At 44.1% G+C, this 27,546-nt stretch overlaps 1 protein-coding gene across 1 annotated transcript in view; it reads right to left on the reverse strand.

Moving 5' to 3' along the window:
- LOC124795657 overlaps nt 1-27,546 on the reverse strand; it is a 59,974-nt gene that overhangs the window by 20,501 nt on the left and 11,927 nt on the right. Inside the window, exons 2-3 of the mRNA XM_047259731.1 lie at nt 22,571-22,899; nt 16,589-16,870 (exon numbers count right to left, since the gene is read on the reverse strand). Of these exons, the coding sequence (XP_047115687.1) occupies nt 16,589-16,870; nt 22,571-22,899 (611 nt within the window). The remainder of the gene's footprint in view (nt 1-16,588; nt 16,871-22,570; nt 22,900-27,546) is intronic.

Consider the following 27,546-nt stretch of genomic DNA (forward strand, 5'->3'; position numbering starts at 1 on the left):
ATCCTCTCTACGCTTCATGGTTGGGGTCTTCGGGATCCTCTACCGATTTTCATCCGAAATTTTCTGTCGCATCGTACCTTCTGCGTGCAAGTCGCGGACTCCCTTAGTTCCTCCCGAATTCAGGAAAATGGGGTGCCACGGGGATCTGTTTTAAGTGTCTGCCTGTTTTTAATAGCAATTAACGGGCTCGCTGCGGCGGTGGGAACGTCTGTCTCAGCGTCCTTGTATGCTGTCGTCTTCTGCCTTTACTATAGCTCTATTGGCATTGCAGCTGCTGAACGTCAGCTACAGGGCGCTATCCGCAAGGCGCAGTCTTGGGCTGTAGCGCATGGCTTCCAGTTTTCGGCAGCCAAGACCTGCGTTATGCATTTCTGCCGGCGACGCACTGTTCACCTGGAGCTGCGGCTTTATCTTGCCGGCGAACTTCTTGATGTGGTGGACACACGTAGGTTTTTGGGAGTGGTTTTTGATGCCCGGTAGACTTGGCTGCCTCATATATGGCAACTTAAACGGATGTGTTCGTGGCATCTTAATGCTCTGCGATGCGTGAGCCACACCAGCTGGGGCGCCGATCGATCTACCCTCTTATGGCTCTACCAGGCGTTAATCCAGTCCTGTCTGGATTATGGGAGCCTGGCTTATGGTTCAGCCTCCCCTTTAGCATTGCGGGTGCTGGACCCAATCCTTCAGAGCAGGATACACCTTGCCACTGGTGCTTCCCGGACCAGCCCTGTGGACAGCATACTTGTGGAGGCTGGTCTCCGCCCACTGCAGTTACGGCGCCAACTTTTGCTGGCCGCTTATGCTGCACATGTTTGTAGCTTGCCCGGGCATCCTAATTATCGTCTTCTGTTCCCGCTGTCGGTCGTCAGTCTCCCAGATCGTCGGCCCCAGTCGGCCTGTACGATTGCGGTCCGCATCAGAGAGCTCCTCTCTGGGTTTGGGGTTTTCCCTAATCCGACTCCTTTCTGGGACCCTCTGCGTACACCCCCGTGGTATGTGCCCCACCCTTGCCTTCGGCTCGAATTAGCACAGGGCCCGAAGGACTCAGTCCCTCCGGAGGCCTTCCGCTGCCCCTTTTATTCCATCCTAGCCACGTATCAGGGCTCTGGCGCTGTTTACACTGACGTTTCAATGGTTGCTGATCGTGTTGGTTATGGTCTAACTCTAGGGGACCACTATGAACAACGTTCCTTGCCGGCTGGCTGCAGTGTTTTCACTGCTGAGCTGGTCGCCATCTTTCGTGCCCTAGAGTATATCCGTTCTTGCTCTGGTGAGTCCTTCGTTATCTGTAGTGATTCCCTGAACGGTTTACAAGCTCTCGACCAGTGTTTCCCTCATTCTCGTCTGGTGATGGCCATCCAGGAGTCCCTGCATACTCTTGCCCGTTGTGGCCGCTCTGTGGTCTTTGTGTGCACCCCCGGCCATTTTGGGATACCCGGCAATGAAAATGTTGACCGCCTGGTGAAAGAGGCCACCAGTAAACCATCTCTGGGCGTTGGCCTCCCGGAGACTGATTTCCGAGCCTTCTTATGCTGCAAAGTTTTGCGCTATGGGACGCTGAATGGCGCAATCTGACCGCACCCAATAAACTCCGTGCTGTCAAGGAGGCGACCATTGTGTGGCGGGCATCCATGCAAGCCAATCGCAGAGACTCAGTTGTCCTTTGTTGGCTCCGCATTGGCCATTCCTGGCTGACGCACAGTTATTTAATGCGTCAGGAGGACCTTCCTCTATGTCGCTGCAGGGCGGGTTTGACAGTGGCCCACATTTTGTTGGCCTGCCCCCTTTTAGCTGTGGTCAGGAAGACGTTTGCGCTGCCTGATACGCTCCCTGCCCTATTAACTGATGACACTGCCATGGCAGCCTTAGTTTTGCGTTGATTCTGGCCTTTGGCCTACAGTTTTAAACTGAGTTTTTAATATGTGTCTCGGTGGTTGGCTTTTCCTTTTTTTTCTCTATGGTTGGCCAACCACCGTCACACTCTGTGTGATTTTAATTTGATTTGTCTGATCTCTGAGTCTCTCTTGTCCTGTGTCGTCTGCCATCTTTTCTGTTGTTCGTTTTTTATTCTCTGTGGGTGATTTTAGTTTTTTGGAAAAAGGGACCAATGACCATTACAGTCTGGTCCCTTTAACCCCCACAAACCAACCAACCAACCAACCAAGGCTCGTACAGTATCTGATCTAAAAGGATCCGGACACCGCTGTGCATCACGGAATTGACCATTATACCTCACGAGGTGCGGACCCTATAGTATAATTACAGGTGTGAGGTATTGTATTCTCAGTACAAAACAGTAACAGACTAACTGGTTAGTCACGAGAGCTCAGTGACTTCGAACATGGACTAGTCATTGTTGGTCACCATAGCAACAGGTTCACTAGGGACATTTTAGCTCTTGTAAAGCTGCCCAACACGGCTGTTGATGATGTGATTGCGAAGTGGAAACGCAAAGGAACAACCACACCTAAACCAAGAAGAGGCAGACTTCATGTACTGAAACACAGGGGTTGTCGAGTATTGGAGGAGAGTGTAAAAATAATATCATGAATCAGTGGAAGGAACCAGCACTACCTAGCACAATGACTGTGCATATGGAGTTAAGAAATTAGGTACAACGGTCGAACAGTTTCAAAGCCACCCTTTTCTGTTGTCAATGTTAAGTGACACTTGAAATAGTGTAAAGAGCAACGCCACAGGATAGAGAATCACTGGTGATAGTGATGATAGTCATTTAAAGTCATGAACTACGATATACACTTTGGCAATCCGTTGCAAGAGTCTAAATTGAGCGAATGCTTGGACAGTATTACCAATCAGCGCATGTCGTAAGAGTTGTGGAGAACAGAGGAAGTAGCGTCATAGTATGGGAATATTATTCATGCCCAAGTGTGATGCCTTTATTGCGCATAAGGAAACGCTAAATACGGAGGAATATGAACGCATTTTACAGAATTGTATACTGTGCACAGTAGAGGAAAACCTCTAAGACGATCACTGTTTGCATAAAAGTGGCATTGCACCCAGTCATAAAGCAATATCTTTGAGGCAACGATTTGTCGACAGTAAAATTCGTGAAATGGACTGCAGCAGAAAGTTTCCACTTTTGGCATACAAAACGTACATTGACAAACATGAGGTTGGTACTGGCCTAGAGCAGTGGCATATCGATCATTTAGCCTCTTCACGACAAGTGCATTATAGGATCAACTCTGTTAGAGTGGATGACTAACATTTTGGACAACGTCATTCGTGGACCGGACTGAATGGAGTCTCGACCTAAACCCATTGGAATACCTCTGAGTTAGGACGCCCCTGAAACTGTCTGTTGTTGTCACCTGGTTCAGACTGGGTACTCTGCCAGTGGCCCATGACTTCAAAGCACGATATTTCGACGCTGCAACTCGTTCTTCATCAAGTACTCATTGAAACTGGCTGCATGGCTGACTGGGTTCCATATTGATGCCTGGTTGGTGCCTGGAGATCCACCTACCATCCGCTACTGATCAGGTTTGCCCTCTTTGGGCTGCTCCCTCGAGGCACACTTGCGCACGTGCCCTCTGTCAGTCTCCTGTGGGGGTGGCCGCATCCTGGTGTTCCATATCCCGTCCACACCTGCATTCTCTGCAGTCTCACATCGCTGTGGGCGTTCAATATGTCGCCCGTGCCAACTGTGACAGTCTCTCGCGACAGTACCAGTCTCGTGGTGTTCCAGTATTCTACCCGAACCCGCAGACGTCCTCCGTGCAATATCACGCTGCTGCTAGAGTTCCATATTACGTCGTATTTGATCTACTTCCATGAGGTACGATTCTTGAGGTCTCAGGTTGTTAATATTGTTCCATATCTCGTCCGCACCCACTGTAGCAGTCTCTCGCAGCAGTGACCGCAGTCTGGTGCTCCATTTTTTAAATTTATTTGCACGTCTAATTCCGTAGAACCAAAGTGAGGAGCAAACCTCCAAAGACATGTAACGGGCCAGTAGATGAAATTACAATATAAAAGTAATAAAAAATAAAATAAAATTTGTATGAACCTAAAAAAGTCAAGCCATAAGTTTAAGTAAACGCAATCAGCAGTATAACACAGGAATCAGCCTAATTTTTCAAGGAACTCCTCGACAGAATAGAAGGAGTGACCCATAAGGAAACTCTTCAGTTTCGATTTGAAAGCGCTTGGATTACTGCCTATATTTCTGAATTCTTTTTGAAAATGGATGCAGCAGTATACTGCACACCAATCCGCACGAGAGTTAAGGAAGTGCGATCCTAATGCAGATTGGATTTCTGCCTAATATTAACTGAGTGAACTGAGGGAAAGCTGCTAATTCTTGGGAAGAGACTGATATTGTTAACAAGGAACGACAGCCGGCCGAAGTGGCCGTGCGGTTAAAGGCGCTGCAGTCTGGAACCGCAAGACCGCTACGGTCGCAGGTTCGAATCCTGGCTCGGGCATGGATGTTTGTGATGTCCTTAGGTTAGTTAGGTTTAACTAGTTCTAAGTTCTAGGGGACTAATGACCTCAGCAGTTGAGTCCCATAGTGCTCAGAGCCATTTTTGAAGGAACGACAATAAAGAATACTGCATGAAATCCGGCGTTTGACCTCCTCTGGTCAGTAATGAACCCCGGACTGCTGCAGGCGTAAATGACAGGATCAGTCCACATATGGGGCACCAGGCGGCAGCCTCCATCGTGGAAGACGGCCACAGTGGACGCAGGTGGAATAAGGAACACCTGCAGCGGTGTAGAAGTGCGTGTCATTGGCGTGGACTAAAGAGGAGCTGGAGCAGAGGCAGGTGGAACTCCAGCGACTGCCCAGGCATAAATATGGATCTTGGTCAGCTGTGCAGCTAGTGTCAGAGAACATCAGATGAAGACATCGACTTACGGCGTCGAAATATCGTGCTGAGAAGACAAAAACCTTCGGCAGAACATCCGATCTCAACGAGATAACAACGAATCACTGGGAAAGACTAAGATATTGCTGTCTGTTCTTACTAAAACTGGCTTATCACTAAAATTGGTACCCAGCCTTACGGTTCCCTGTCCAGACAGTGAACCATGCAACAACTACACCTCATGCCTAGAGGTATGACTAAACTTGCCCTTTAAATTAATTGCTGTATTTATCATGTGCTAACAGAACTTTAGGAAAGGTTAGAAATTTGCAGCACTACATAGACAAGAATTGCAGACAGATTTAAATAAACAAATATATCGAATACACCCCTCACCTGCCGATTCTTTAAGCTCACTTAACGACTTAATGTGATAATCAAATAAGTGTGAAAATATGCTTAAACTGTTCGTCTTTTACAGGTTACTAGGCTGGCAGTAAATGGTTGGTCAACACGTGAATGTCACCCACAAGAAATATTGAAATACACAAGAAAATCAAGTCAAGTGACAGATCCTGCCAAATGATCATTTAACGTCAGAAGATCATTTAACGTTACCTGAGTGACATCATGGATGGCGTTTTCGTTCGTTTGCGGTCGTTCTTTCTATCTGTCATCGTAATATCTATTAATCGAACTGTTGCGACTAATGAGCAGTTTTTAGCACACTGGACTCGCATTCGGGTGAACGACGGTTCAATGTCGCGTCCGGCCGTCCTGATTTAGGTATTCCGTGATTTCCCTAAGTCGCTTAAGACAAATTCCAGGATGGTTCCTTCGAAAGGGCACGGCTGCTTTCCTTCTCCATCCTTCCCTATACCAAGTTTGTGCTCCGTACTCCTCGACTAGTTATCAGCAAGATAAATGGTCTGCTCATCGAAAAGCGGTGGCTTTCACAAAACTGTGGGATCCTGTGTACTCGACACTTATAGGGTGAATAGGAAGCTGTTTTCTCGGATAACTAGACAACATACAAGCAAATCATATTAATGAAGTTGAATACAGTAATTGAATAGACAATACTTAACTTCCGTTTCTACATGATGGGTCACAAGCAATTGGAGACATGCAAATATTCAAAGTCCTTCACTACATACAATGTGCATGCAAGTAATTACACACAAGTTCATATGGTTCACAAGTCACGGTTCGTCTTCTAATGCGACTCTTCTAGTGCGTTTCTTTTGCCTCTCTTCTAGTGCTAGGCGGCGCGTCGCTTTTATTCTCTTCGTGTATTCTCCAGTCGTGGTGTCCTCCCAGTCAGCGTACTACTGGCTGACGTCGTCTCACAGCCCTCTCTGCTCTTGCGTTCTTGATCTTCATGCTGGCGCTTGTCGTTACACTGGAACAAAAACTCCTGAGGCTTAAGCACTTACGAACATCGCTTCAAGAAAGAACCTAAGGTGTAAGTCCATGTAGTCTGGATGAAAACCCTGAATCATATGCACGTGATGTATTTTCGACAGCTTATCTCGGATGCTTCTTCAAGCTTCTGATCCAAAATAAAACATTTAATAGACAAAAGTGACTGGCTGGACATGGGGACTGCGTCCTTCCACCATCAAATCCTTGATCAGCCCCATCCTTTATTATGCCAGCATTGCTTGGATTTCCACCCCTCCCAGGTTCTATACCACCCTCAAGATCCTAGAACGCCATCCACTCCGCCTTGCCTTCCATATCCGCCTTCCATGCCCCATGCACATCCTCTATGACCTCATCCCCTTCCCCCCACCTTCTTCTTTTCCTTGAACTCATCTGCACCCTGTACATTGGCTGCCGACTCGACCCCCCCCCCCCTCGTGGTGTCCTCCTTCCTCTTCACCGCCAGCCCATTGCCGCGCCTTTACTGCTGTGTCATGCCCTCTCTCCATCTCCACACCCTCCACCTCCCTTCCCAAGGCAACTTCCAGATGATCTACCCCTCCTACCAACTCTAACCCCACTTTCCCCCTATCTCCTCCTCAGGGCTCCCTCTACTCCCCCTCCCTTCTCCTGAGTGGCTTTCCCCTCCTACACCCCCTCCCTCTCCCATGCTCCCCATAAGTGTCTCTGCACTTCCTCCTGCCTTGTCATCCCTCTTCATCTCCCACCCCACCTGTCTCCTGCCTCTTGGTGCGCCCCTGATGCCCCTATTCTTTTCATCCCACCCCCTCCCCTGCTGCACCTTGCTCTCCCCTCCTTTTCCATTCTCTCAGGCCTTTCCCTCGGTAGGTCCCTTCTGGCAGTTTTAGACTTCGTCGTGCGTGCTTCATCTCTTCAAGTAGTTTTAAGGTGTCTTGTTCTGGCTTGTTTCTAATACTGGGGCCAACTTTTAACCTGTGTGTGTGATTTCAGTGCCCTTTTGTGCTCTACGAATCGCCAACTGTGTTTTTTTAACTCTATGTCGACCTCTTTAATTATCCCCCATGAACTTCTCCATGTCAGTGTATTTTTATCTCCATTATCTCCCCTTACTCTGCTTTATGTCCCCCTTTTTATCGCCTTTATATGTATAATTTTCTTCTTTATTAGCTGTCATGTCATTCGGCTGAAGAGTGGCGTATTGTGCCACTAACAGCCCTCCCCTACCCATATGGGCCAGGGAAATGAAATCACAATTAAGAAAAAAAAAACGAAAGTGACACTGCTTCTTACTGCCAACATAACTATCTTTTCCAGTAGTGCTGGAAACTCTACTGTTAAACGTTAAGTTGGCAGGAACTAGCATCTACTAAATGCCAACTTCACCTGCAACTGCACACATATGATGGTGTCCAAACTAGTGGAAAGACTTGGTTTTAACAAAAACCGCCATCTTGATATAATTAGCTATTCGGTATCGACTGGATACATCATAGAAAAATACCTCTATAACAGTATAACATAATTATCTATATATCATCTCTCGGTCACCCTCACAGCACCCACAGAACTGATGGGCAACTTTCCTCACTCATTAACTGCTGAAGATTCTGAGTTAATTTTTAACTACTAGTCGTTCACTTTAATTATGTAAGTAATTATAAATTTTTATTGTTTTTTGCCATCCTTTCTGGGTGGAGAATCGCAAACTTCTTTTTGTCACAAAGCAGCCATACGTTTGGCACCTGCCAAGAGGATCATCATCCCTCCCTCACCAGCTGCCTAGTCTCAGCACTTTCATTCACGGCATCAGCAGCAATTCTTTCTTACAACAGGTTTTTTCTCAGTGAGTTGGTGTGACGCCAGCAGATGCACGATGTTGGGTGGAGGCCACATTTCCTGCACTATACTGATAGAAATCTCTCAGGTTGTTGTTTTGTCGCAAACTGTGAGAGAAGAAGCGAATCAACGACAAACCAGGAGCAACTAGGAAATTTTGCAAGTAGTAGAAGCAATGAGAACAAAGTTGCCTAATGCTCCACCCCAGAAGTTACAGAAGAAAGAAGACTGAACCATTAGAAATGGTTGTACACAAACGTATAAATATGTGTCTGGTGTTATTAGTTGCCCATCTGAGTTTTCCAGCCACTGCTTAAAGTGTTCACAACCTAATAAGCCTCCATTCAAGAGTAAATGATTATAAATGTTCATAAAAGCTTTCGAATATGTCTGATGTACATATGAGATTTAGTCTGTTGTGACTGGTCTGTGGGCCAGAATTGAGTGCACATATTTCTAGTGTTATAAGACCAGAAATACGTTTTTTCGACAATGACATATCATGCAGACAGGTCGGCTCCATTGTAACATTTAACATGCACCTGAGAATGGCTACAAAGCCAAATTCATGATTATCTGAAATAAATGACCAATTTACAGTCAAATGGCGGAAATTTCTTTCAAGTAACTCTGTATGACTGTGGTCCCACACGAAGGAAAACTCATTGACAATTGTAATGTATTTGTGATTCTATTTCAACCAGCAGCAATACTAGGTGGGGGGGGGGGGGGCTGGATTTACCTAAAGAGGGAGGAAGTGTAACACCACAGACCGCGCAAGCACTTTGTGTCGTAGACAGAGTGCCAAATCTTGAGCGCTTACCGTTACCAGAAAACGACCTGCTTCATCAGCAGGATATCAGCCAGACATTTGTACACCGAACACCCATGAATCAATGGCTGAGACACTGATCAACCTTCAGCGAGGTTCTGCAGTTTGACCCACAACCGTATAACAACAGCCACACTTCAGTCACTGGCCTATATCGAGAAGTTACCAGGTGTCAACGGAACGCAGCTCCCGCCACATAGTCAGCTCTGTAAAGCTGCATTTAAACCTACTGGGCAGCCGAGTAGTTCATCGGCAGTCAGGACCATGCACGGTGCCTGCTGTGTGTCAGGCGTCACAACCACCACTAGGACTGTGCCAGATACAACGTTAGACTCCTTCAGTGCCTTGCTGCTGGTCACTTGCTCTTAACCGAGGCCTGTGTCTGAGCCCACCACTCCAAAAAATGGCGACCTCAGCCCAAGACCTCGCGGGCAGTGTATATATGTCTCAGGCTCTTTGCTGCACTTACCTCACCTGCTGTGCAGAGAGGAAATATTAAGAGAAAATACCAAGCTGTACCTGGTATGAGGGCACACCTACATAATTGTCCAAATCTGGATGGTAAATATTTTGCCTATCCTCATGTCATTCTGAACCCTGTCTCCGTCGGTAAGCCATAAGACCCTGGTAGGCCTCTATATTCAGGAATCACCCCGTATTTCTCGCTACCACACTAACCCTGGACACTTCAGGTGGATGTCAAGGGCATGCTGACTAGCGCCATAACGGCCTCCACCACCCAGTAGCAGTCACTCTACTCCCAATCTACTACACGACGTAGAAGTGCCATATGTGAACGAGAAATCCAACGCATAGCCTTTCCTTACATACGGAGTGTCCATGGCGTTTTTTCTAATTACTATGTACGTAGCACTGATACGCATATAATAGACCTCTTGTCAATCTTACGTTTATTAGTTTCTCCATATCTGGATGACGCTGCTGATTCTGCAACTGATATTCAATTAATGAAAAGCCGGTCCAGTTGCATTTTTAGGACTATATTAAGTTCACGCAACCGATTTCGGCCTTGATATTAAGCCATTATCAAGTGCATCTGGAACTGCCACATGTTAATACATAATGTGATGGGCATATAGACATTTTTTGTGTTTGTTTTATATAATAGGAGATGAGAGACAATGCTTATATATGTAAAGTATAACGACATAAATAATATGTAACCTACGTTGTGCTGTAGAGAAGCAAAGTCAGATGATAAAAACAGTGGAAGTCACGTGGATTTAAAAATGTAGCCGACCGTTGTGACAGAGCGGATCTAGGCGCTTCAGTCCGGAACCGCGCTGCTGCTACCGTCGCAGGTTCGAATCCTGCCTCGGGCATGGATGTGTGTGATGTCCTTGGGTTAGTTAAGTTTAATTAGTTCTAAGTCTAGGGGACTGATGACCTCAGATGTTAAGTGCCATAGTGCTTACAAGGGAACCTCCCCATCGCAACCCTCTCAGATTTAGTTATAAGTTGGCACAGTGGATAGGCCTTGAAAACCTGAACACAGATCAATCGAGAAAACAGGAAGAAGTTGTATGGAACTACGAAAAAAATGAGCAAAATATACAAACTGAGTATTCCATGCGCAAGATATGCAACATCAAGGATAATATGAGCGCAGGAGCGCCGTGCTCCCGTGGTTAGCGTGAGCAGCTGCGGAACGAGAGGTCCTTGGTTCAAGTCTTCCCTCGAGTGAAAAGTTTAATTTTTTATTTTCAGACAATTATTATCTGTCCGTCCGTCTGTCAAATGCCAGGTAACTGCTTCGTAGTATGGGGACGCTACACCTAAACAATCATCGAAACACACGACGTCAGGCGACAACAGCGCACGGAGGAGAGAGTATTCCTGCTAACGCGACTCCCTGGCTGGCAGCTGACTGTTCGCTACCTTGGACGAGAGTGCATTAAATACGTGAGATGTATTCCGTGGGCAATCTGAATCCAGCAAATATAGCGGCCGCAAAACACAGACACTAAACTTATTACAGTGAACAGAGTCGTCAGTGAACGAACGGACAGATCATAACTTTGCGAAAATAAAGAAAGTAAACTTTTCACTCGAGGGAAGACCTGAACCTAGGACCTCTCGTTCCGCAGCTGCTCACGCTAACCACGGGAGCACGGCGCTCCTGCGCTCATATTATCCTTGATGGGGAGCTTCCCTTGTTGGAACCATTTGAAACATTTCTAAAAATGTTCCACGCCAAATGACCTCATAAGGAATATGGCCGTGTCGTAATTATAAAAACTGCACAACCCGATACTTTAAAAACGTTAACGAAGTTTTGCTTAAACTCTTTTTGAGTAAAACTACGTTAACTGTTTTAAACATCGGATTGTACAGTTCTCATTATTACGACACGCGCATTTTTCTCATGACGTCAATGGGCGTGGAACTTTTTTTAAAAACACTTGACTTGTACTGTTTTTATCATTTGACGTCACTTCTCTACAGCCTAATGGAAGTTACACAATATTTAAGCACTTATACTATACATATATAGGGTGAAGAAAAATTCGCACACTCGGACTTCGCAGCGCGATTCCTTAAATACTTGCAATACAAAAACGTCTGTCATAAAATTCCGTACTACGCATAATTCGGGCAGTAAACGGACGTTAAAGACTGGCAGTCTGGCAACACTGTAATCGCACGTACGGTAACTACGTCTGTCAACAGGCGCACAGCATTTCTGGGCGATTGGAGCAGAGGATAGTGTTATGGGTTGGCATGCAGGAGGGCGAGGGTTCGATTCAGTGGTGAGGCATATTTGTTCTTACTTGCTAAAAGTAGACTGCGTGGTACGATATCTGGCGTCTTGATCGTCATACAGTGATTACAGTGTGCCTTTTACAAAATATTTACAATTACGTACTACCAACACAGAAATGGAAGTATAATCGTTTTCATTGTTCAGTTTTTAAAGAAACCTTTTACTAGTCGTAGACGCGAATTGTTTTGCGCCACTGCATCTACTAGGTCCCGAACGTGTTTTCGGTGTTCCCTCTCCCAATGGTCCCATCGAAATTATTTTTAAAGCTCGTTGCCTGCTCTGCTGGAGACGTAAAGCCATAACGGATCGTAATGGACCTGGACGAGGAATGGGACCATTGGGGGAGGGTAGACAGAAAACATTTTTAGAACCCAATAGATGCAGTGGTGCGAAACGATTCGCGTTCACGACGCGCAAAAGGCTTCCTTAAAAGGTGACCAATGAATACGATTGTACTTTCATTTCTGTGTTCGTAGTACGTAATTGCAACTGTATTCGCTGTATGACGATTAAGACGCCAGATACCGTACCACGCAGACCACTTTTAGCAAATAAAAGCAAATAATCCAACACTCAGAATCGAACCCTCGGCCTCCTACACGCTAACCAGCAACGCTATCCACTGCACTAACTACACAGCTCTGCTGCTATCACATGACAAGGGAGCTACCGTACACGTGATTACAGTGTTCCCAGATTGCCGATATTTAACGTCCATTTTCTGCCAGAAATTTGTGCATGACGAAATCTTGTGACAGATATTTTTGTATTGCAAGTAGGCGAGGAATTGCGCAGCGAAGTCCGAGTGCGCAAATTTGTCTTCACCCTGTATAAGTATTGTCTCTCATCTTCCGTTATAAAAAACGAAAGTATCAATAAGCCCATCTTTATTCACTAAAATGTGCAGTTTCATATACTTTTGATTATGGCCTAATATTAAGACCTAAACCAGTCGTGTGGACAGTTCTAAATAGTGGACTGGCTTTTCATTAATCTTACATTTGTTGCATGGTGTCTTGATAGCATTACAACTTCAACAGACAGCAGGATACTTTTGAAACATCGTCGCTGATTGTGTTTTAATTTCCAAGGACAGCTAGTTCGTTTTAAGCTATGACTTACAGTGCCGAAGAAAGTGATTTGTTTTATAACGAGAGAATAACCTGGGATAGAAGTCTTCTATACGCTAAAACTAACGAACTCGAAAATGGCGGCAGTTTATGACTGTATATGTTGCTGTTGAAGTGGGAAACTAAATGGAATATGATAGTACACCATTGCAGTATATTTAAGTGACGATCATAAAAATGGAACTACTATTTTAATTACGTAAATACTTTCACTGCAATTAAGAGGAAACGACTTCTCAAATAAGTCATTGCTGCCAAAAGTTTTGGAATACACAACTGTAGTTCAAAATCTTTGATTTACTATGAAATACGTTTAACACAACACTTGTAGGTTTCAGAAAATTTTCTAAATATGTACCTTAAATCATGTAGACATGCTATGAAGTTATAGGGAACTATCGTCTGAACGAAGCAACTACAATCATAATTTGTAGAAGTAAGACAGTTATGGTGTATTAGCTACATTTTTACTACTTGTGATGATCTATAGTAGACAATATTTCGTGATACACCCACAATTTATGATACTATCAGCTAAATATAATAGCTAAACTACTTACATTGCATTTTTATATTGTCTGTAAAATATTACAATGTAGATTTTGGAAGACATGTTTTGTAGACCCACTGCATTTTTGATTAGTTACAAAGGTTTTATTTGGGTAGCTAACTGCGGTAGGTCTTTTGATATTATTTCAATCCTTCCTCAAAGAATAGACAGTTTACCATATTCCATCTAACTCTTCTCCTGGAACGATATTTTAATTTTATAATCCACAAGTTCTGCATTATAGATTCTTAAGCTAAATACATTCATTTATTTTTGTTACAGTCTTTAACCTATGACAGGGAGGGGGATTTCAGTGGTATATAATTTGATTATGTACTGTGTGACTGTCATTACAATGAGTTTCTGAGGGAGGAATATCGCAAAACTCTTTCACCTTTGGGTCTGAAACCAAAACACATTTAATATGCGGGAGTTGACATGAATGTTATTATTAGTTTATTAGTATTTTATAATAGCACTATGGCAAGGTCATGAATGCACAATCCAGCAATGTAGAACGTTGTTTTCTTAAAGCGTGAAGGGAAAATTTCGTAACAGTTTTCTCAGACAGTAGTGGACAATAGTTGCGTTTGGTGTACTGATGTGATACGTATTCGACCATCTAGGTCATTCCAAAGATCTTTCGGTTCAGAATATCAACAAACAAGTACAGTAAATATACATTATTCCCTTCAAACTAGTGATTAATACTTGGTAGTCACTAGAATTATAATGGTGGTACAGCAAAGGTCCGATTCGAAAACGGTCTTCGTTTGAGAAGTATGACATTGCCTAAAATATTTCCATTAGTACTTACATGTATTTACACACAAAATTACGGGAGTGAGCCCTAACTAGGAAAACTCAGTCGCAGACAGTATCATCCACTAGAGTGAATTTCATCACAACACTCACCTCTAAACACATGTCACCAAAGTTATATGACATAAATGTCACAATTCATTCGTCATTCTGTACACCATAATACATTCGTTCACAGATCCAGAGACATGTGGTGAGGAATAGTCACTTTATGCAAGGAATCAGTGCACTCAGTTTATGTCTTAGCACTGCTGAGGAAGTTGTTAGACGGCTGATTTAGTTGAGATCATGGTGAAGAAAGCGATAAGCGATAACTTTTCCTTCCGATTACACTTCATAAAGACACCAAAGTATATGTGACTCCTGTGAAATTTGCCTGATGAAAGGTCCAGTCCTGTGAGTTGGTAGAACCATACATCGTTGGGATTAAGTTCTTTTTGTTTATGCTTTAAGATAAGAAATGACGCGTCTTAGATGATGATGCAGCAATATACCAATGTAGCTGAGGTGATAAAAATCATGGGATAGCGATATGCACGCATAAAAATGCCGGCAGTACAGATGGCAGGTGATTCAAGTGAAAAAGTTTCCGACGAGATTATGATTACCATTCTTTGAACGTAGAATGGTGGGTGGAGCTAGATGCATGGGACATTGCATTTCTGAAATCGTTAGGGAATTCAGTATCCGAGATCCACCGTGTCAAGAATCGGACGAGAATATAAAGTTTCAGGCAACCGCGGGCAACGCAGTGGCCGACGGCCTTCACTTAACTACCGACAGCAGCGGCGTTTGCATAGTTATCAGTGCTAACAGATAAGCAACTCTGAGTGATATAACCGCAGAAATCAATGTGGGACGTATGACGAACGTATCAGATGGGACAGTGTGGCGAAATTTGGCCTTAATGGACTATGGCATCAAACGACCGACGCGAGTGCCTCTGTTAACACCGCGTCGTCGCCTGCTGCGCTTCTCCTGGCCTCGTGACCATATCGGTTGGACCGATACTACTGGAAAACCATATCTTGGTCAGATCAGTTCCGATTTCATTAGGTACGGCCAGGACCCCGCGAAGACACGGTCCCAGGTTATCAACAAAGCTCTGTGCAAGCTGGTGGTGGCTCTGTAATTGTGCAGGCTATTTTTACTTGGAATGGACCGAGTGCTCTACTCCAACTGAACCGGTCATTGACTGGAAATTGTTATCTTTAGCTACTTTGAGACCATTTTCATTCATAGACTTCATGTTCCCAAACAACGATGCCACCGGGCCACAACGGTTCGTGACTGGTGAACATTCTGAGCAGTTCGAACGAATGGTTTGGCCACCCAGATGGCCCGACATGAAACCCATCGGACACTTATAGGACGTAAAAATGGTTCAAATGGCTCTGAGCACTATGGGACTTAACATCTATGGTCATCAGTCCCCTAGAACTTAGAACTACTTAAACCTAACTATCCTAAGGACATCACACAACACCCAGTCATCACGAGGCAGAGAAAATCCCTGACCCCGCCGGGAATCGAACTCGGGAACCCGGGCATAGGAAGCGAGAACGCTACCGCACGACCACGAGATGCGGACTATAGGACGTAATCGAGACGTCAGAAAAATTTGGAAATTTGTGGTAAGGTCTTATGGGACCAAACTGCTGAGGTCATCGGTCCCTAAGCTTACGCACTAATTAATCTTACGACACACATACCCATGCCCGAGAGAGGACTCGAACCTCCGACGAGGGATCGAGACGTCGGTTCATGGACAAAATCCTGCAACGGCAACACTTCCGACGTTGAAACTTCCTGGCAGATTTAAAACTCTGTGCCGGACCGAGACTCGAACTCGGGACCTTTGTCTTTCGCGGCCAAGTGCTCTACCAACTGAGATAAGGCCAGGAGAGCTTCAGTGAAGTTTGGAAGGTAGGAGACGTGGTAGTGGCGGAATTAAAGCTGTGAGGACGGAGCGTGAGTCGTGCTTGGGCAGCTCAGTTGGTAGAGCATTTGCCCGCGAAAGGCAAAGGTCCCGAGTTCGAGTCTCGGTCCGGCACATAGTTTTAAACTGTCAGGAAGTTTCATATCAGCGCACACCTAGAGCGAAAATTTCATTCTAGTAACTTCCGACGTTATAGAGACAGCAGGGCTCAATAACTCTACAAGGGCTTCCAACGACTTGTGGAGTCAGTGCCACGTCAAGTTGTTGCACTACGCCGAGAAAAAGGGGGTCTGACATGATATTAGGAGGTATCCGATGACTTACCTCAGTGTATGCCATCAAAGGAACAGCCTGACAGAGTGCAGACTTGGGAGGAGACTTTTGTTTGCATAGTGAAATATCCGAGGCAGATACAACAACCACAGATAAGTTGTTTGTTCTTGTACCTCGTAGACCGGCGACACGGTGTAGGAGAAGGGGTACCAGACGTGGGCAGGCAGGCCCACGCTGGCCCGGCACTCCACGGTGTGGCCGCAGGCGCTGGCCCGTACTGCGGGCATCACCGCCCAGTAGACGCAGCCCATGGCGGTCACCGACAGCCGCGCCACAGACACTATCCGGCTCTTCAGAGCTGTCCACCGGAACACGGCCGCCTTCTGGCTCCGCAGCTCCTGCCCGTACTCCTGTGGAAGTGGTCCAGGCTGTACCTCACAGAAGTTGCAATCTGTCTGTTAAGAAACATCTTCCACATTAAATATCACTATGCGAGTTGACACTGCTGTCCTCAGTGAAAGTGAAGAAGAATTACACGATCTGTTGAATGCAATGAACAGTCTAGTGAATTGAGAATATGGGATAGGAGTAAATCGAAGATAGACAAAAATAATTAGTGTAGCAGAAGTGAAAATAGAGAGAAACTTAACATGAGCATTGGTGATCACGAAGTAGATAAAGTTAAGGAATTGTGTTACTTAGGCAACAAATTAGCACATGTTAGAAGGAGCAAGGAAGACATGAGATGCAGACTAGCGCTGCAGGAAGGGCATTCCTGGCCAAGAGTAGTCTACTAGTATCGAACGTAGGCCTTAATTTGAGGAAGAAATTTCGCAGAATGTACATTTGGAACACAACATTTTATGGCAGTGAAACGTGGACTGTGGAAAACTAGAAAAGAAGAGAATCGATCCATTTGAGATATGGTGCTACAGATGAATGTTGAAAATTAGGTGGACTGATAAGGTAAGGAATGAGGAGGCTCTTAGAAGGCTTGGTGAGGAGAGGTGGACTATTAAGGTAAGGAATGAGGAGGCTCTTCGGAGGATTGGTGAGGAGAGGAATATATGGAAGACACTGACAAGTAGAACGGACATTATGGTAGGACATCTGTTAAGAGATCATGGAATCATTTCCATAGTACTAGAAGGAGTTGTAGAAGGTAAAAGCTTCAGAGGCAGACGTCGAGCAAGTAACTAAGGGCGCGGCTTATAACTGCTACTCTGAGATGAAGAGATTGGCACAGAAGAGGAATTCGTGGCGGGTCGCATCAAACCAATCAGAAGACTGATGACTCAAAAATAGATAAATAAATAAATGCGAGTTGTAAAACATTAACAAGGTGCCAAAAGTCTCTTTGAACTGTCCTCGTCTTCTAGGTGAGTCACATCTTTGGCTTTGTAGTGGAAGCATATCCGCACGGTGTACTTTGAAGGTAAAACCTAGTCGGCCTATAAGGCAACTGGGTGGCTAAGGTCCACTTGGTCACGTGGATGAACACAGAGGAAATCCTTTCCACGGACCTTGGACGTGGCAGCACTTTGCTTCTTTACGTAGACGATACCTGCTACTGATATGACTCTATTCGTTAAGTTCAGACGCTTCTGTCTTGTGTTTTGCCGAGACGACCACTTCTAATCTGCAACATTCGTGAATTTATGGTGAAACTCTTGCTTGTAAGCATGCATTGTCGTAATATTCTGTTATAGGATTTTTTGGCTCTGTAGACCAAGCTCTGTGACCAAGGTTCGATCTATTGTTCCGATCGAGGCATTGTTCATTGTAAGAGGAACATTATCGGTCTATCGCTAAGTCAGCAGTGGCTATATGTCATGGCTTATGCTATTTTCCCAATCATTTGACAATCTGACGGGCATTTAAGAATGTATGAGGTTAATTTGTTCTTTGGTTTTGTTCATACTTGTTACTATACTCCACGTGATCCCTAGTAGGACATGTGCTGCTACTTTAGTAAATTTTCTGGTCATTTACTTAATAATAACAGGCATAAATTTCAAAGTTCTCCTTAATTATCTCGTCTAAATTATTTATGAAATTTTACTAATTTCGTGCTCACTTATCCGCTGTCTCAGTTCCTAGCTGTTGCAAGCACAATTCACTGAATACGTTCTGCTTTAGCAGAACTGCTAATACGATCAGTTGCCATTGGGGGACAACGTTTTTCTATCTTTGGATATATATTACAGCCGACATAAGAACAGTTAGAGCTGTTGATAACTTCCAGACACGTGTTGCGCCTCTGAAGACACCCAAATCAGTTACTTTGCAATTCATGTTCTTCATTATCAGGTGTCAGGCTATACAAGATGTGGTTCACATTCGCTTAGCACGCATTTTCTCTGTAAGAGAAGATTTAACCACACTTACACGTTGCACTGATATAACTGTACGTCTTCGTTATAGGTTACCGTTACGTTAATACATGTTAGAGACCCTTCACATAATTCGTTGCAGGATGAAAGACTGCTGGCTACCTAATATTTCATCAGTCGACGTGCGGTCCAGTTGGTATTTATTCATGGATCAAAATTTCGTATAATAAATGGAATATCTGAGGGCAGCAACGCCCGGAACATGTCAGATCAGTCAGGTGAAACAGGTAGCAGACGGCTTCCAAAGTTTACATCTAGAATAAACACTCATGCACTGTCCAAATCCTACATTATCTGATTAACAAACTGTGTTCCTTTTTCTTCAGTTCGTACACAGTGTGTTATGAGATCAGCGTGAGATCTTTACTGTGGTGTCCTTTCCTCGCTTCGTCACACACGTTTGAGTGAAAATATTGCGAGTCATTGGAATGGAGATTGATAATTCACATTCTTGGTCGTTACTTGCTATGTAAAATATAGCACCCTTGTGTGTGGTTGCCTAAGGTTCTCTCCGCAATGGAATTCTCACGCCTACAAATAATTGAAACATCTCTACCATTGGCGACCTACACCTAGAGATTGCCATAAAGCGAAGAATCGTGTTGTAATTTTACTTCACTTTGATGCAGATAATTAAATGAATTATTCTTACCGGGATGATACTAGAATGCATCATAACTTGGATACCGTAGATGATTTATTCTTAAAAATTATGTATAGTACAAAAAAATTGTATGTGTGTATGAAGTACACAATGTCAGATTCTGCCCAAAATGTAATTTCGAGATTGGCAAGAACATATTCTTGACTTTTTTTAGTCCGCTCCCCCTTTTATTAGATGGACATGAAGCTGGTTGATACTGATTAGAGGTGAGAATAGAACACCTACACCCTAACTGGAACTTTGAGAAAAAGTTCGGTGGACAGGGTAAAGGGACTCAACACATTGACTTTCAGTGTATCCCTGCCCGCCGAACAGAAGGGTGCATGTCACCTGCTGACGTATGGACAGCAATTATTCTGCACCGATGATCTGCTCATTGGGCCATTGGCCACTGTGGAGATAATTTACGTGCGTACTTACAATTCTCTGCGTACACGGTGGACACAATATTGGATCCACAAATTTATAGGGCTAAAATTACCTCAGTACAAGACAGATCACGAGATAAGTTTCCTGTTGGCTCACTAGCCAAGAACAGAAATTGCACTTAAGTGTTCTTCAGTAAAGAATCCCTTCAGTGTGTGTCAGACTCAACTTAGAGATAAAGAATCGTCACTTGAGTGAACTGAACAGCAACTCTGTTCACAGAGAAACTACTTCACGTACTCCTTGCGACGAAATCAATACTTCTCAGATTTAACTGCCAGATTCTCCGGTATGGACCTCGCCAGCGAAACCTCTAGACGGGGCCCGGGAGGGAATAGTCTTTGTTCAATCCCCGCAGGGAAGTGTGTCTCGACACTATACACCAGCTCCCTTCCGGACACACGGCATCTACGTTTGAACTCAGGCGACATATCACGGAGACTGTTACAAAGACAATACCTCGCACTACATGTCAGCCGACAGCCTGAAGCTCATCCTCCTTTCAGAAGATTTTCTAGAAGTTTCCATTTCCTCTCGTACATCGTTAGCACTCTGCCAATCAAATATGTATCTCTGCATTTTGATGGGAAGTGTGCTTCTCGCCTTCCCTTGAGAATATTCCTCGGAGGTCAGCTCGCAACCATCGTTTGTGACCCCACGCATTCCTTCACACTAATAAGTATGTTTTTCCGCCTTCTTACACCCCCGAACGCTCTTCCGCCAGGTACGCTACTCTGAAACTTTTTTTTTTACTCACCAGAGTACAACCTCCCACCTGCACTGTTTTCGCTATCGGGGTTCTGCGGCCTCCAGCATTGTAAACCACCGGCTCCTTCCTCTGTTCTGTGTCAGGGGAGTAATCGTGCCGCCCCTGCAGAACCTGACAACTCTCTTTCCAGCCCCTCTTTAGCCAACAGCCCCTTCTGAGGAACACGTTGCCAACGTCACCCTTTCTGTCATTGCTCAGCTTTAATTAACTCCAAGACAAGCTGTACTACAGATATTGCTACTACATGGTGCTAGCCAGTATCACTCAATGAAATGATTAATAATGCTATTGTGCCTCGTAAAAAGTGATCTAATACAATTACGAGGGTTGGAACTTAAATAGTGGCAACTATTTATTGGAAACCATTTATTCACAACCGATACAAAAGAGTTACATGTTTCCACCTGTCGCTGTGCTTAAAAGTAGTCACTAGCGTTGTGCAGAACCCGTTGCCAGTGATGTGGAAGGGGGAGTACACCGTCACCAGAGCCTGTTCTGTTGATGGTGCGAATGGAGCGGTCTACTGCCTGTCGAATCTCTGGAACAATTCTGAAGCGAATGCCACGAAGTGGTTCGTTCTTCTTCGAAATCATATCAAAGTCACAAGGACTTAAGTCCGGGGAGTATGGTGGATGGTACAGTAGTACTTCCCAGTCCCATCAACCGAATAGAGCAGCCACAGCTTACGCTGTACGCACCCGCGCATTGTCGTACAAAATGGTGGGTGGGTTGAGCAAAAAGTGTCGCCGCTTCTTTCGCAAAGCTGGTCGCAAGTGATAATTCAATACCGAAGAGTAATACTGTGCATCGACAGTCTGCCGTGGAGGAACGTAATGTGTTAGGATAACACCATCACAGTCGTACACGAGAATTACCATAACTTTAGACAGCTCCATTCGCACCATCAACAGAACAGGCTGTGCTAACGGTATGCTACGCCTTCCACATCGCTGGAAACGGGTTCTACTCGACGCTGGTGACTACTTTGAAGGACAGTAACAGGTACAAACATGTAACTCTTTTGTATCGGTTCTGAATAAACAGCTGGCACTATTTAAGTTACAACCCTCGTATAAATCGGACAGAATTTACAGACTGTTAAACGTATGGTGGCAAAATCTTGCTGCTTACAATGGACATGGATTGGATGCGATTGCCTAGTACGCACCTCAACTGTTTCGTGCACACTGAAGGTCCGTTGTTCCCTTAAATAAATATATCTCATTCTATTTGTCAAGATGCTGTCGCACACAGTATTAGTAAATGTGGCTCTCTAGTATCTTATTCTGACTGTCAGAAACTTTGGTGTCTGATTCTGAAATAGGTTCTGTACTTTTGGATCAGTGGTCGGACAAGCTTTCAATATTCACTCTTCTTATGAAATGATAATAATTCATAAAATTCAGTGTGACACGGTTTCTGATACGCACATGTTGCACGTAATGTTGGTCGCACCAGCTAAGAGTAGCAGCGTCAGATTAGTAAAATGTAAATGTCGTGTGACTGGGACCTCCCGTCAGATTATGATGATTAGGGCAACACAAAACCCAGTGCCTGAGCGGAGAAAATTTCCTACCCAACCGGGAATCGAACCCGAGCACTTTAAATCTAAGCATATCATGAGGATCAGCATTGTTTTAGAAGTTGAATTTTATTTGTGGGTTCGTAAATGACAAAGTATTTTTTGGGAACAGCAAGTCCTGAAATGGATTTAACTTTTTTTATTTATATTTGTATTTTTCATTTACGTTAAGTTCTGTGCTGGCATAATTGTGAGAAGTGAAGATGATGGGAAGTCGTAGTTTGGCTACTTATCCGATTTAAACGAAAATTAGCGTTTGAGGACGGAATTGCGAGCCCTAAACTAGTAGCATTCCTATCATGGTGTCGTCATGAAACTTACCTGCATACAGCTGTCGAGTTCATCGATGAACTGATCGATAGCAGGTCTCATTCTGAGGAAGGCGACGATCTTGATGATGTTCATGACGTAGGTGAACATGAGGCAGGCGTTCATGGTGACGCCCAGCATGTGGCCCCAGTAATGCACCATGGCGAACAGCAGGCTGGCCACGAACAGCAGCAGAATCACCACGACGCAGCCGGAGTACGTGCCGTACAGTGACGACCACACAGACGTCGACGCCCCGCTGCGTGGTGCCCATGCCCCCACGAACCGCAGCAGCCATTGCTGTAGGCGGAGGTCTGTGCGCAGCCGCCTGCCAACCTCACCTGCATCAACGCAAGACACACCGGTTATTTCACACATGCCTGCGGGAAACACTGATGAGTTGTTCAAATGGTTCAAATGGTTCTAAGCACTATGGAACTTACCTAAGGTCATCAGTCCCACAGACTTAGAACTACTTAAACCTAACCAACCTAAGGACATCCCGTACATCCATTCCCGAGCGAGGATTAGAACCTGCGACCGTAGCAGCAGCGCGGTTCCGGATTGAAGCGCCTAGAACCGCTCGGATGAATTGTTAACAGAGTAAAAAAAAAAATCCTAAATGAGTCTCCGATCACCGAGGCCATTTTGCGAATAACATCATCGTTTAATATATGTCTTCATTTATAACGTCTATTAGACAATTGCCACCACCCGGATCAAAACAAAGGACTTGTAAAACGACGTTCAGTGTGAGAATATATAAAATGTGAAACTGACACCGAACGTTGTTTTACGAATTCTATGTTTTGACCTGATGATGGCAGTAGTCGAAACGACGTTATAAATAAAGATATGTATTAAGTGATGTAGACGGTTTTATTCACGAACTACTGAATGAAGTGACCCACCTATTTACGTTTGCTGTCTGATCAACTCTTACTGCCCAGAGTATCCGGTGGGTTCGGCTAACGTGAGGCGCTAATTTTCAGTAGTTCGTGTATCATGTCGTGAAGTTGTTCTGTAATTGTTCCAGCTGAAAATACAACAGGTTTCAAAACTAATCATGCGGTCATGGCAATTCGAAATCAGACAACTAGTGGACTTCGCCATTGTCTTACATCTGTCAGCCTCAAACAAAATGACTCTCTTGTAAACGCCTTCCGTGCGGTGCTAGGCGCTACAGTCCGGAACCGCGGGACTGCTACGGTCGCAGGTTCGAATCCTGCCTCGGGCATGGATGTGTGTGATGTCCTTAGGTTAGTTAGGTTTAAGTAGTTCTAAGTTCTAGGGGACTGATGACCAAAGATGTTAAGTCCCATAGTGCTAGCCGGTCGAAGTGGCCGTGCGGTTAAAGGCGCTGCAGTCTGGAACCGCAAGACAGCTACGGTCGCAGGTTCGAATCCTGCCTCGGGCATGGATGTTTGTGATGTCCTTAGGTTAGTTAGGTTTAACTAGTTCTAAGTTCTAGGGAACTAATGACCTCAGCAGTTGAGTCCCATAGTGCTTAGAGCCGTTTGAACCAACCCATAGTGCTCAGAACCATTTTTTAAACGCCTTCGATACTTAGTTTTCCATACATGTAGACGTCATTTGCCGAAAGATAGTGAAGCGAGTCGATTTACATTCAATTAACAGAATTAATTTTCGTGTACGGTCACATGATGTCAAATTGTGTTGTCTACTGTCTCGTGAGACAGATTTCTTCTGTCTGGACCCGGCTGCAATCAGTACTTGTCCATCAACAGCTCCTGTACTCCAGGCTGCCACCAACAGTGCATTGATTTTGAGAGGTGAATATAAGTCTATCAAGAAACCGATGGCAAGCTTCTATGTTTGAACACCTAGAGCTATTTGCATGCGCCGGCCGGAGTGGCCGTGCGCTTCTAGGCGCTACAGTCTGGAGTCGAGCGACCTCTACTGTCACAGGTTCGAATCCTGCCTCGGGCATGGATGTGTGTGATGTCCTTAGGTTGGTTAGGTTTAATTAGTTCTAAGTTCTAGGCGACTCATGACCTCAGAAGTTAAGTCGCATAGTGCTCAGAGCCATTTGAACCATTTTATTTACATGCACAGATTTTCACGCTGTAACATTTGCGACTGAGCAATATAGATGGTATTACAGAGAACGATATGAAATAGCACAACACCTACTAAACTTACCTTTGCACGTAAATGCGGCTACTTAACGCTGCACAGAGTAATTATAAACAAATATTTCTTTCATTGCGAGCTTGTTTTCTTTCAAGTTCACGTTTTTCGTTTTTGACCGGTAGCCAATCTCTCAGTAATGTAATTTGCATCGAAATTCTGTGATTCCTTTCAATTTCAAATAAATTTTTACTGACCCAATCGATTTTACTGTCTCCATTTCTGTCTTCATTAAAAAACAATAACTTTCTTGTATTTTGAGTAAATTTGTTTCTTTTTCCTTCTTGATATTAATCCGTGTTTTATAATGTCAATGTGAAGTTTAGATCCTTATTAGCCTCATGCTTTTACGTTCCAAGATTTTCTCTTTCTTCAGTATTACACTATTTGCTTTCCTATTCAGTATTAATTTTTCTGAAGCACAGACGAAAACTGCTTCAAGGAAGGAACAGTAATAGCACTGTTCTGTGTATTTCTAGGCGTATTTCTTATTGTACCTGTTTTGAGTTTGAAAATACACTGTTTTCACATCTTCAGGTCACTATTAGCACTTAGGTAAATTTATACCATAACAGTTAACAAAACCGATCTGGAAGTACAACGGATATAAAACAGAAGCACCAAATCAACATCTATGTTTAGCAGAAAGAATTCGTGTTTGATATGCCGATTTCACACGTATGCAGACAAGATAATACTGATATGTGAGTCACACACTAGTTGCAGGAGTTATCGTCAGCGTACCTATTCCTGATTGGATTCTCACGCGTACCATAGTTTGTATGTCCGTTGTTCAGTCCTAAAAGAGCTAGAACAGATTGGGATCGAAGATAATTGATGAAAAAGGAAAACACACAATGACACATTTACTGAAGTTCTGTACGTGACTCTCAAGTTTAAAAAATGCTTTCAGGCATTTACGCTGTAGTGCTCACTTTCTTAGCTGAAGCTCAGAAAAAAAGTGGTCAGAGCATCTGACTGCAAAACAGCGTGCCCGTGTTCGATTCTCGGGCTGGTCGGAAATTTTCACCTCTGGGGAATTGGATGTCATGTTGTCCTCGCCATCAATTCATCATCATCGACCCGCAAGTCGCTGAGTGTGGCGTCAACTGAGAATATTTGCAACTTGGCGGCTGCTCTTCCCCGGGTGAGGATTGCTGGCCATCAATGCCATACGATCATTTCATTTCACTTTATGCTGTAGTCTGCTGGCGTATCTCGCCTCGTGCAGGCGTTTCACTTCTCATGCAGGTGTCTTTTGAGTAGTTGTCACCCCAATATGTGCTTCTTAGATTTTTTAAAATTAGTATTATACATGTTTCACGCCGCTCTCGATTTACATTTAATTCTCTTCCTTTCATTTCTGCCATCTACTACAATAAATATTCTCGATAACCTTTGTCAAGCACTACAGCTTTTCCTCCCTAGTCAGCATTTCATTCCCAAGTTAATTATTCGTTAACAGCGTAACAGGTGGGTCACATATCTGCCTGTTCTTCAGGTAAGGATATGTCCACAAACTTATAAGCTACTTCATTTATCACAACTAGAGTGGTATCAATTCAAGTTTGTCTTGATTACTTTCTTGCTTATATTTCTCGAGGGCTACATTTCACTTCTCCACAGTGGTATGTTTTATAAGAATGTTCTTACAGACTTCTTCCACAATTTTATATCAGTATTAGACATCAAAAATCTTCCTTGCTGAGGAAAGTTCCCTTCTTCCGTTTCAACGTGCTCTCCGTGTGTCCATTTTACCCATCTTACCAGAATGCCAGTGTGCTTCCATCTTCCCTTTTCGGAATCTTGGTATTCAGTAAGTCGTTATCGCTCATCACTTTCCTCTTTCTGTGTTCATTCTCAGTCAACATTTTGTGCTATGTATGCTAGACATTCCTTGAATAATCATTATGTCTTCCTTTAACGTAGCGACAATACTGATGTCGTCGGAACTTTTCATTGTAGCCAGGCATGATGGTACCAGCGAACCAGGAGGGGGAGTTGGGTGTGGTTTTATCTGCCTCCCTTGCATTTTAATTTCTAAGGTTAACAACCATTTATTTCTCGTTCGAATTAAAAAATAACCCAACAGTAGCGATACGTTTTACGCTGTTATTCAACTCGTACTTATTGATTTTTAACACGTCAATATGGTTTCTTGTTGAGAAATGAATATTATCCTACCATGAAATATGAAGAGTAACAGTAGTCAATTAGTGTGTGCGATTTCTTCTCAACACGAGTCCATACCATAGTGAATAATTCTATAGTTTATCGCTTTGAATACACACCACGTTGCAGAATGAACATTCTAGTTCGGGGTAAGCAAGAATAACATTTTATTTTTTGTAATGCTACTTTTTCAATAAATGTATGTGGTTGGTAATGAAAGGATTCTTTCCAACGTAACTCTCTCTCTCTCTCTCTCTCTCTCTCTCTCTCTTTCTCTCTCTCTCCCTCTCTCTCCCCCTCTACCTCTCTCTTATTGTCATTCTTCTCCTGCTCTTCATCTCAAAGTAGGGCGACCTCAATTATTTGTTGGATGTATTCCACTCTCTGTCTTCCCCTTTTTCAGCTCCCTCTAGTAACATAGAAATTATTCCCTCACGTCTTAACAGACGTCCTATCATCCTCTCCCTCCTCCTTGTCGGTGATTTCCATATGCTCCGTTCTTCACCGATTCTGCAGACAAGTCCTCGTTCCTTGTTTTACCCGTCCATCTAATTTTCAACATCCATCTTTAGCACTTAATTTCAAGTGCTTAGATCGGGTCCGGCCATGGCATGCCAAATTTAACGCGAATGTGTATGGGCCGCGTGCAGGTCAAGGACTGGCCT

This window comes from Schistocerca piceifrons, chromosome 4 (genome assembly GCF_021461385.2).
Source record: "Schistocerca piceifrons isolate TAMUIC-IGC-003096 chromosome 4, iqSchPice1.1, whole genome shotgun sequence".
Classification (NCBI taxonomy): domain Eukaryota; kingdom Metazoa; phylum Arthropoda; class Insecta; order Orthoptera; family Acrididae; genus Schistocerca; species Schistocerca piceifrons.